Below are 12410 nucleotides of genomic sequence, written 5' to 3' on the forward strand. Positions count from 1 at the left end.
TGGTTGCTGACTAAGATTAAGATCTCTTTATTTCTGGTTTTGAGCAATCTTACTAGAACATGTCTAAGTGTGTATTTCTTTTAAGTTTATCCTGTTCCAGAGTCCTTGAATCTCCTGTGTCTGGAGATTCATGTGTTTCACTAGTTCTGAAAAATTATCAGCCATTATATCTTTGATAGCCTTTTCTCTATTCTCTTCTCTAGAAAATCATATTAAATATATGTTGAATTACCTCTGTCCTTCATATTTTTACAAGTTTTTACTTCTCCTGTACTACATTCTGGATAATTCCTTCACATCTATAATCCAGTCAACTTCTTCACTTTTCATCTGTGTCTAATTTAATGTTCAATTCTCCATGAATTTTGAATTTCATAAGCATGTTTCTTCATATGGCTGTGTGTATAATACCTTAGGTACAAAAGATCTGAGTCATTAATCATTTATACATATTTACTTTATAGTCTCTATCTGATAAATCTATCATTTGAATTCCTTGGATTTATAATCCTTGTGTTTCTTTTGTCTCCTGACTCTTTCTCTTAGTAAACTATTTCCTTGTGTATTCTGTAATTCTAGATTGTGAGTTTAGGACTTGATCTGAGGAAATCTTGTGTAGTTGCTGGGAGTCCCTCTGTTCAGAGTGTTTCATGTTTGCATTTGCCAAGCAGTTTAGAAGCCACTTTGTTTCTCACTTTCTTGGCTTGGGGATTCCCAGATCATCCTGCCAGCATAGCGTCAAATCCACATGAAGGTAGGCCTATGCTTACAACTTCTTAGGGAAGTCTTCCTTTTTCTCTACCTGAGTCTAGCCCAGGCAGAAAATCTTCCTTGTTAACTCCCTTTATGAGTAGATACTTTTCTAGTTACTTATCCGTAAACACAAGTATCTGGTGTTTATGATGATTATTCTTCCTGTTACACAGTAATAAACTTTTATTCTGGCTATTATTTGTTTGTTGCATTTTTTTCCCCAACACCAGTCTGTTCCCTAGAATTCAATATCTTTATGCATAGTAACAAGAGAATTTCTGAGTCTGCAAAGCTAAGAACCAGATCACCCAAACACAATAATTATACCAAGGGAACTCCACTTAGTTATATAAAGTCTGTACTGGTGATAGCCTTCTGTGTTCAGTTATGCATGTTCTTTTAACTGTAACAGTACCAGATTCATTTAGAACCAATAACGAAGTATCTACATCTCTGCCTAAAGTCAGTCAGCTCTCACAAGACTCAGGGGACCAAGTGTATCTAGACCAGAGAGGGGAAATATACCATACTTGTGATGTCACTCTCACTCTGTACTCATTTCAACAGTTAGTGTCTTGTGACTTCTTCCCATTGAGCTGGGATATATAGCCTCAGAATCTCTCTCACCTCTGCTCAGGCCTTGCAGAGTTATTTTTCAAACTCTAAGAGTAGTTCAAAGGGAGGTAAAAATAAAGAAATGGGCTAAAAAAAATTTTTTTAACTCTAAAACTCAGAAAAGAAAAAAATCTCCCCTCTCCCCCTCAAAACTTACTACTTGTTTAACTGATGTTAAATGTTTCAGGACTGAACAAACCCACTACAATCTAAATGAATTAATTGAATCATGTGAACTATTTGGGTGATATTTTAAAAAATTATTCCTGGTTACACCTCTCTATAACAAATTTCCACAGTAGTTTGTAAGACGGTAGCTGCTACAATATTCATTATTAATTTGTCATATAAGTATGGTTAGTTTTTTAAAAAAAACTTAGAAGTGTTAGAGGATAGATATTTCTATTACAGAAGGATCTGTGCCTAACAGAGAAAAAAATGACAGAATTCCTTATACAGGCAATTTTTCCAGTATGCTTTATATAATTGAATTTATAATACTAAGTTGCATGAAACTTTTATAAAACTTATCTAGCATGTATAACAAAGATATCTAGATACCGTCCTTTTTCTTCATGTCTCTCTGCCTCCCTCTAACCACCTGAATATTGCTATCCTTTATACATTGAAGGTAAATGCAAGTAGAAAAGCTCAGATAAACTAATTTCCAAAGTTGGTTCCTGAGGCTCATAATAAATACTAGAAACATAACAAAATGGACATTTTCTTGAAACAATCAGAGCTGTGTTTCTCAATCCATTTTACAGTATGACATGTAGTAAAAATGAAATTTGTATGCTATGCTAGAGTAAACATAGGAAACTGCTGGAAATTGAAGGTACCAAGGACTCCAGCTGCCCCAGACCATGCCTGACAGCCAAGAATACTAGGGGAATCAGTATCTCTGCAGGCCTGCAAGCCACCTGTGAGACAACAGTGTTCTAGGCACCACTGGTTAGGTACTAAATCATAATAAGGACAAGAAGCCTCTACTTACAAGGGCTTTAAATGATTCTCCATCTAGATCAGAGATTTCTAACTAAAACTTAATTCCCTACTCTCTAAGAGTGAACTGGATATACTTCCATGTATATGAAATATCCAAAACAGTCAAATCCATATAGAGAGAAGGTAAATTAGTAGTTTTCAGGAGATGGGGAAAAGGATTAATTGGAACTAACTACTAATATATATGGGATTTCTTTTTGGGGTGACAAAAATGTTCTGAAATTAGAGAGTGATAATGGTTGCACGACACAGTGAACAAACTAAAAACCACTGAAGTGTACACTTCCCAGTGTGGCATTTTATGTTATGTGACATATATCTCAATTTAAAAAGTGCTATTTTAAAAAGAGTAAATAGGAATAGTACATATATATGATTATGAACAGTACTCCCTTCTCTGTAATGACAAGAATTATATAATTTCTGATAAATACATTAAAAAATACTTAAACAGTAAGAAAAAAATTATTTAAGGAATTAGCATAATTTCCACATTCTGTTATCATCTATGATCTGAATAATCTGTTTCAAGGCTTCTTACATCACTCTGAATAAACAAGAATTATTTTTATTCTTATACTGTACACTTGAGTAATAGATTAATTATATCATTAACTCACTGTGAACTAAAAACTCATCAGTTATGTTAAGTGGAAAACTGGACAGCATAACTTTAAATGACATTATTCATTGTTTAAAAATATAATTAATCCAAGAAAAAGAATTACAGAAAGAAAAACTAAAGTTGATTAGAAACAGTACTCGCAAACATAGTGAAGCAAGGGTGGAACAAAATCTATAGTCTTTTCCTCTCAATTTGAAAAAACAATACAAATGTATTAAAATGAGTGTGTAGCTTCCCTGAATAAACTTCAACGACAATTTCCCTTGAGAAACTGACACAACCATACTAGAAATGATTTCACGCTGGAGCTCAAAAGTCACTTCATAAATGTTTTGAAAAATATTACTGCCCTTCAGTTTTCACTTTTGCTACGTAACCAGAATGGCTGAACTAACCCCCAAACACGAGAAAACTGAGCAACCCATACAGTTGCTAAGTGTAAAGGACACGTGCTAAAAGCCCTGAAGGGTGTACACTTTCTCCTCGGGGCTGATGGATAATGCTGAGTTTCTGAAGGTTGTTTTAGAACATCAAAGAACACAGCACTACTTATTTGTGAGAGTTTTATGTTAGAGGATCCAGGAAGAGTTTGGTAATGGAAGATGAGTCATATAGGCTTTTCACTTGATGAAAGGTCATAAGTTTATTACTGAAGTTAAGAACAAATTCTGGAAGATTTCCGATACTTAAGTTGGACCTACAAACTTTTGGAGAAAAAGATGAGAAATACCAAGTAAGTAACACAGAGTTCTTCCTGGACATTAGCTGATGAGCAATCTTTAGAATTTATGGATGTGCTCCTTCAAAAAAGCTGAATGTTTATAGACTACCTCTGGTAACCTCAGATGATTGAGCAGTTTAGAATGCTCTTTATTCATGGGAAACTTTGTAAAGGCTATCACTTTCATGTGGAAAAAAGAATGGTCAAAAGGAAACACCTAGTCATTCTGATTTTAGTTTTTATTAAGGCATTTTAAAAGTTTAAGCAAACACTGGATGTCTCTTTAATTTGTTAACAGGAGAGAGGAGGGTGTGTGTATGTTGTGTAATATTCATGCATTTTGGAATGACTGAATGCTTGTATTTAAAGTTTGCATTTACATTCAAATACTCTAGGTGTGTGGCTATTACTCAGCACCTACACCACCCATGAGAAATTTTATTTTGATCACACATTAGCTATTTCAAAGAAAACAAATATACGTGGATGGATCTAGAGACTGTCATACAGAGTGAAGTCAGAAAGAGAAAAACAAATATCGTATATTAACGCATATATGTGGAACCTAGAAAAATGGTACAGATGAACCGGTTTACAGGGCAGAAATTGAGACACATACAGAGAACAGATGTATGGGCTCCAAGGGGGGAAAGTGGCGGGGGTGGTGGGGGTGGTGGTGTGATGAATTGGGCAATTGGGATTGACATGTATACACTGATGTGTATAAAATGGATGACTAATAAGAACCTGCTGTATAAAAAATAAAAATAAAAAAAATTCAAAAAAAGAGAAAACAAATATAACAACTTTAGCAAGAGTAGAGCAAACTTTTTCAACCCCTGTATAGTTATTAATTAGTATTGAGATCTCAACCTGGGTTTGGAATCAGATGATTATTATGATATAATTCCCATACTTATAGGAGGTTAGAACATTTTTAGGTTTTATCAAAACCTAGCCATGCCCATGGAAGCATGTAGCACATGTGAGAGTAATTAGCCATGTGTTGTAAAATGAGGAAAGGTTGAAAAATGCAGTTCCAGAGCAGCAGAAACCAAGTCAACTACCTCATTCTTTCAAACAAGTCTTTCAAATATTTGAACTTGGTTATTATAGTTCCCTTAAACCATCTCTTTTCTAAGTCAAATAGTACCTATGCCCTCGATCACTGCTCATTTGATGTGGTTTCTGGACATTTTAATGACTCTGTTGCTCTACTGTTAACGCTCTGAATCATCAATCCCCCTTTTAAAGTGCAGTACCTAGAAACAAAATACTGCTCAAAATGGGAGTTGATCAATGCACAGGAGAGGGAGGACATTTCTCCCTTCACACAAAGCAACTGTTCCCAACTTTCATACATCAAAGGAGCCTTTTTATTATTCCCCTCTCAACCCATACATTCCATATTTTGAAAGATTTTCCTACTACACTGCATTTTGAAAGAAATAACTATTTTCCCCAAGATCTAAATAATGTTAATATGATAAAATTCAGTATTTCCAAGGAAAGCAAAGGCCCATATAGCCTCACTGCAAGTAAACATATAATTATTATTTAGCTTTTAAAAAATGTTAAATATTCTGTAGATCTCCCCTGTTACACATCAATTATTTTCAACAAACAGACCTAAAAGCCCAAGAATTCCAGGCTGGGAATCACTCATGTGACACAGTATTTCTGTTAATAAACTTAAACATTGTTGTGGTTTTCTTTCTTTCATTTTTTTAACAGCTTTATGTACATATAATACAGTAAATGGCACATATTTAAAAAGTATAACTTGATGAGTTTTCTACATATGTATACAAGTGTGAAACCATCAGTACGATCAAGACTACAAACATTTCCAGTTCTCCAAAAGTTTCCTTGTATCCCTTTTAATCCATATCTCCCTCCACCTCCAATCTCAGGCAACTATGCATCTGCCTTCTCTCGAAACAGATTGTATTTTCAAGAGTTTTAGATAAAGGATAGCATACAGTATATGCTCTTTTTTGGTCTGGCTCCTTTCACTCAGCATAATAATTTTTAGATCAATCCATGCAGTTATATGTATCCATAGTTTGTTTTTTATTACTGAGTAGTATTCTACTGTATGTATATACCACAATTTGCTTATCTATTTTCCTATTGATGGACACTGGGGTTATTCCCATACCTTGCTATTATGATAAATAAAGCTGTTAAAATATTCATGCACGAATCTTTTTGTGGAAATACACTTTGATTTCTCTTGGGTAAATACCTAGAATTAGAACGGCTAGGTCGACAGGTATATGTTTAACATTTTAAGAAACTACCGAATTGTTTTCTAAAATAGTTCACCATTTAGAACCATTTAGAACTTTGAGAGTTCTGAGAGCACCAGCGGCTCCATGTCCCTGACAGTATTTGGTGTAGTAAGTCTTAAATTTTAGCAATTCAAGTTGGTGTGTAGTGATATCTTATATGGTTTTAATTTGCATTTCCTTGATGACTAAGATGTTGGGCACCTTTTTGTCTACACATCGGCCATTCTTACATCTTCTTTTGTGAAATGCCTGTTCAAATCTTTTTCCTCTTTAAAAAAGATAGTTTGTCATTATTAAGAGTTCTGTACATATTCTTGATAGAAGTCTTGCCAGAGGGCTTCCCTGGTGGCTCAGTGGTTGAGAGTCCGCCTGCCGATGCAGGGGATGTGGGTTTGTGCCCCAGTCCGGGAAGATCCCACATGCCGCGGAGCGGCTAGGCCCGTGAGCCATGGTTGCTGAGCCTGTGTGTCTGGAGCCTGTGCTTCATAACGGGAGAGGCCACAACAGTGAGAGGCCCGTGTACCGCAAAAAAAAAAAAAAAAAAAAAGAAAGAAGTCTTGCCAGATAGGTGTTTTGCAAAGAATTTTAGCCAAACTGTGGCATGCCTTTTCATTTTCATAAGTGTCTTTTAAAGAGAAAAAGGTTTAATTTTGAAGAAGTCCAAATTATAATTTTTTTCCTTTGACTCTGTGTTTTTTGCATTCTGTTCAAGAAATTTTTGTCTACCCCAAGTTCACTAAGATTTTTCTCCTATGCTTCCTTCTAAAAGTTCCAGGGTTTTAGTTTTCAGTTTTAGGTGTATGATCTATTTTTAGCTAACTTTTGCATTTGTTATGAGGTAAGGACTGTAGTTCTTTTCTGGAGGGGTGGGGGGATATAGACCTTTAGTTGTTCTGGCACCATTTGTTGTAAAGATTATCCTTGCCTGACTTCCTGTGCTACTTTTGTCAAAAATCAATTAGCAATATATGTGTGGATCTACTTCTAGATTTTCATATTCTCTTTCATTTAACTATATGTTTATTTTAAGCCAATTCCATGAGGTCTTGGTTAATGAGTCTTGGAAATGGAGAGCATAAGTCCTCCAACTTTGTTCTTTGTTTTGAAACTTTGTTTCGAAACTTTGTTTCAAAATGGTTTTGGCTATTCTAGGTCCATTGTATTTCTATATACATTTTAGAATTAGCTTTATCAATTATTACCAAAAAAATACTCCAGAATTTTGATTGGGATAGCACTGAATCTACAGATCAATTTGAATCCATGGCCGTAATATTTCTTTCCACTGTTTTCTTTCAGCAACCTTTTGCTGTTTTCAGCATACAGGTATTGCATTGCACATCCTTGTTCAAATTTATGCTTGAGTTTTGGTTTGTTTGTTTTTTGGATGCTTTTGTATATGGTATTTTAGAGTTTTCTATTTCTGATAGTTAATTGTTACCATTGAGAAATACATCTGAATTTGTATACTGATCTTGTATCCTGTAACCTTGCTAAATTTACTTTTTAGTTCTAGTAGACTTTTTAGAGATACCTTATGATTTTCTACATAAATAATTATGTCATCTGTGAAAAAAAGATAATATTGTATATCCTCAAATAACATGTATAAGAAGCTTAAAATAGTATTTTTCAATTTCCCCACGCTCAGCCTTTGTATGACTACTGTCATATGTTTTACTTCTACCCCGTTCCCAAACCCAGAATATATTATTATTTAAACTTTAAAGTCAATTATCTTTTAAAGAGATTTTTAAAACTAAGACATGTATTTTATATATACTATTTATTTGACATTTCCTGTGCTCTTCATTCCTTTGTGCAGATCCAAATTTCCAAGTAGTGTCATTTTTCTCCTGCCTGAAGGACTTCTTTGTAATATTTTTTGCAAAGCAAGTCTGATAATCATGAATTATCTCAGTTCGTGCATGTCTGGAAATGTCCATTACTTAGACTTTTTTTTTTTTTTGGCTGGAAATAAAAATTTGTGTTGACAGGTTTTTTTCTTTCAGTACTTATATACCACCCCACTATCTTCTGACTTGAATTGTTTTTGTTGAGAAGCCTGGCAGTAGTTTTCTTCATCATTCTTGTGGTTCATTTTGGGGTTCATTCAGCTTCTTAGACCTGTAGGTTTATATATTTTGTTAATTGCTAAAACTTTTAGCCATTATTTCCGCAAATATTTTTTCTGTTCCCTCATCTTCTTTCCTTTCCTTTTGGAATTCCAGTTACACTTACTTTAGATTGCTTGAAGTTGTCCCACTGATCCTCTGTTCATTTTTCTCCCCTTTATGTCTTTTTTTTTAAAAATAAATTTATTTATTTTATTTTTGGCTGTTGGGTCCTTGTTGCTGCGCACAGGCTTTCTTTTAGTTGCGGCGAGCGGGGGCTATCCTTTGTTGTGGTGCGTGGCCTTCTCATTGCGGTGGCTTCTCCTGTTGCGAGCATGGCTCTAGGCGCGTGAGCTCAGTAGTTGTGGCTTGAGGGCTCTAGAGCGCAGGCTCAGTAGCTGTGGCACACAGGCTCAGTTGCGCTGAGGCACGTGGGATCTTTCCAGATCAGGGTTCAAATCCGTGTCCCCTGCATTGGCAGGCAGATTCCCAACCACTGCATCACCAGGGAAGCCCCCCCCACACTTTATGTTCTAATCTGGAGTTTCTATTGCAAAGTCTTTAGGGTCACTAATACTTCCTTCTGCAGTATCTAACGTTAATCCCATCCAGTGTATTTTTCATCAGATTCTGTATATTTCATCTTTATAAACTGAATTTGGACTTTTTTTTTGTCTTGCATGCTCATGCTTTCTTCGACTTTCTTAAATATCTGGAGTATATTTATATAATAGTTAAATTACCACACTTGTCTATTAATTCCATCATCTGTACCATTTCTGCATTCCTATCTAAGGACTGAGTTTCCTCCTCATTATTAGTCAGATCTTCCTGCTTCTTCACATGCCCGATAAATTTCTGATTGGCTGTCAGACACTGTGAATTTTATGTTTTGGATGCTTAATTTTTTGGTATTCCTTTTAATATTTTGGGGCTTTGTGTGGGATAGTTATGTGCAACCATTTTGGTTCTTTTGAGCTCTGCTTTTAATCTTTGCTGGGAAGGCCCAGAACAGCCTTTAGTCTCAGGCTGTTCCCCCACTACTGGCACAATACCCTTCTGAGGACTCAACTTGATGTCCCATGTGTTAGGAAGTCTTTCCTCTCTGGCTGGTGGAAACCCAAACTATTCTTAATCCTGGGTGAACTCCAGGGATTGTTCTAATTGTTTGTCCTCAATAACTTCCTCATATGCGTACTCTGATCAGTACTCAGCTAAAGACTCAAGAGAAACTTTCTCTGAAACTCTTTATGAGTAGGCTGTTCCTCTCTGAGACTCTGTCCACAAGTTCTAGCCACTCAGTAACTCCAAAGTCCAAAGTCTGCCTCCTCAATGCAGGGAGATTCTGGGGTGTTTGGGGTCTCTCTCCCTGAATCGCGGTTGGAAATTCTCTCCCATAAATAAAGCTTGGACAAATGTAGGGCTCACATTCTTTGTTTCTTTTCTCTCAGGGATCCTGTGCTATTTGTGTCCAATGTCTGAAAACTGTTGTTTCATACATTTTATTCAGTTTTTTACTTGTGTAAGACAAAAGCTATATCTAGTCTATGCTACTCCAGCATGGCTGGAAGTTTTACTGTTGCTTTTTAAACATACTTAGGGCCACAGTCTGTGGCTACATGGGTTGCAATGTGCAACTCCAGAATACAATGTGAACATACCTTCCTCCTATCCCCAATCTAGATTTGAGTAAAACAGAAACCCTAATCACACTGACTATTAATATACTAAGCTTGTGGTCAATAAACCTCTCATTTGGATAAGAATAATGACTCAAATGCTCAAATGCAGATAATTCCGAATTTATAAATGTCATGATCTCATTGTTTGGCATTTGAATAAATCTTCTCATCAAATCAATATCATAAACGATTATTTGGTTCCCACAATAGACCCATAACATAACTGAGGTGTAATGCCTTCAGTAATCGATTAAAAACACCTAAGTACCATTTATAACATGGTTGCTGTGGGAAGACACAACTGGAATTCTAACCAGAGATTCCAGGAACGTGTTTCCTTCATTTGTTAGTTTAGGGTGCACATGTAATCATATGGAAGAGGGTGGGAGAGTGAGGGTCAAGACTGTAAAAATTTGGATGGGGGATGAGATAGATACTAACATGTAAACTATATATTAACATGGGGACAGACCTCTTTTTACCCATCTAAAGGTATATTACAGAAAGATCTCTTCAGTTAAAATATGATGAGAGCAAAATGAAGTGTACTTACTCATCCAACTCCTCTTCTTCAGCTTTAGAACTATCAGCATAGAGATACTTGCTCATGTCCACCGGTCTTATATTTTTTCTTTTTGTAGACTGGGGAGGAGAATCCTTTAGAGTTACAAAGGCTTCTGGCTCATCAAATGGGTTCAAATACTGTGGAGTCTGTACCTCTTTAAAGGGATTATAGCTGTTATTATAAAAGGATTCTTCTGGTTTTTTAGGTGAAACTGTTTCAGTGATTTGTTCTATAAAACAATAGCAAAAGATGAATTAAATCAAATTAATACTATCTGATATTTTCTTATATATTTAGTGTTCTCAAAAATACTCAATCTTGAATTAATAAACTCTATGGGGTTGAAAGAGTGCAGATCAATAATACGTTTTATGAAACTGAGTTATTTGTAGTGAGGTGGATGGACCTAGAATCTGTCATACAGAGTGAAGTAAGTCAGAAAGAGAAAAACAAATACTATATGCTAACACATATATATGGAATCTAAAAAAAAAAAAAAAAAGGTTCTGAAGAACCTAGGACAGGACAGAAATAAAGATGTAGACACAGAGAATGGACTTGAGGACACAGGGAGGGGGAAGGGTAACCTGGGATGAAGTGAGAGAGTGGCATGGACTTATATATACTACCAAATGTATAATAGCTAGTGGGAAGCAGCCACATAGCACAGGGAGATCACCTCAGTGCTTTGTGACCACCTAGAGGGGTGGGATAGGGAGGGTGGGAGGGAGACACAAGAGGGAGGAGATATGAGGATATATGTATATGTATAGCTGATTCACTTTGTTATAAAGCAGAAACTAACATACCATTGTAAAGTAATTATACTCCAATAAAGATGTTTTAAAAAAAAACCAAACATAAAATTGTCAAAAAAAAAAGTTTTAGAGGGGCTAAGTCCAGAAGATGTGATGTCTAAGATCTTTGTCTACTTCTCCAGGAATAGTGATCTTCAAAGTAGCATCTTTGAATTGTTAATGCCCTTGGAATCTCTATTAATGTTGGCATTATGGTATACCAATTTTGGAAATTTTAACCTTCTTAGAGGTACAATATCCTATTATTGCTTAATGTATTTCACTATACTAGCTTGACGTCTCAAACTGATACATAAATTTCTGTTTTTAAAAGAACATAAAATGGATTAAATTTTGGAATAGTCTTTGGTAGTTACACAAGCAGAGACCACTCAGGAATCTGAAAATACATTCTGGATATATAAAAAATACACCATATATCACTGAATTTGCTTTTGTAAAGTCTTCAAAGAGCAGGTTTCTGTACACTACAAGTCCTTAAATCTTTAGAGCTTTTAATGGGCTTTTCAACATAATTCATATCCAATCAATACCTTATTTAATAACGTAAAGGAATAACAAGAATTCTGAAGTTGAAAGAGCCACATTAAAATCATACTGAGAAGCAGATAGATGTGTTCCACTAAATTCTAAATTTTACTATTTCAAATTTCAATTTGAAAACAAGGGAACTCTTAAAAATAAAACTCTGACTTTACAGCACAAAAAGCACTACAACAGTGTCATGTCCTCCGACAATACTTATGGAGTGCTTAGTACCAAGCTTTTTCTTTTACTTTTATGTTTATTAATATTTTGAAACAAAAACAAGGCAGAGTTCCATGGTGGTCCAGCGGTTAGGACTCTGTGCTTTCACTGCTGTGGGCCCGGGTTCAATCCCTAGTCAGGGAACTAAGATCCCTAAGCCATGTGGAGAGGCCCCAAAAAGAAAAACAACAAACTGGAATGTAAAATAAAACTGTTTAAAATTTGTATTTTACTAATATAAGTATGTAACCAAACTGGAAAAAAGTTTCAAAAAGCCGATAATCACAGAACAGTTCAAAAGTAATTTTAATTATGCCAAGCAACTCTAACAAAATACTCTAGGAGAAGAAGGCAGAAAATCAGTTTTAAAATCTTCAAGAAAAATAACTGTTTTATAAGTGACATTTCAAACAGTTTAATCCAATTATTAGAAAAATCTCTTGATTGACATATATTTATGATTTTTAT

The 12410-nt window shown here is 35.2% G+C and overlaps 1 protein-coding gene across 5 annotated transcripts in view; it reads right to left on the reverse strand.

Annotated features, from left to right (window-relative positions):
* The window catches only part of EHBP1 (EH domain binding protein 1), a 347198-nt gene that overhangs the window by 175514 nt on the left and 159274 nt on the right, over positions 1-12410 (reverse strand). For all 5 annotated transcript variants that reach the window (XM_065890712.1, XM_065890717.1, XM_065890715.1 and 2 more), the window contains one exon: positions 10366-10606. In XM_065890712.1, coding sequence (XP_065746784.1) covers positions 10366-10606 — 241 coding nt within the window. The remainder of the gene's footprint in view (positions 1-10365; positions 10607-12410) is intronic.

The sequence above is a fragment of the Phocoena phocoena genome, chromosome 14 (genome assembly GCF_963924675.1).
Source record: "Phocoena phocoena chromosome 14, mPhoPho1.1, whole genome shotgun sequence".
Lineage (NCBI taxonomy): Eukaryota > Metazoa > Chordata > Mammalia > Artiodactyla > Phocoenidae > Phocoena > Phocoena phocoena.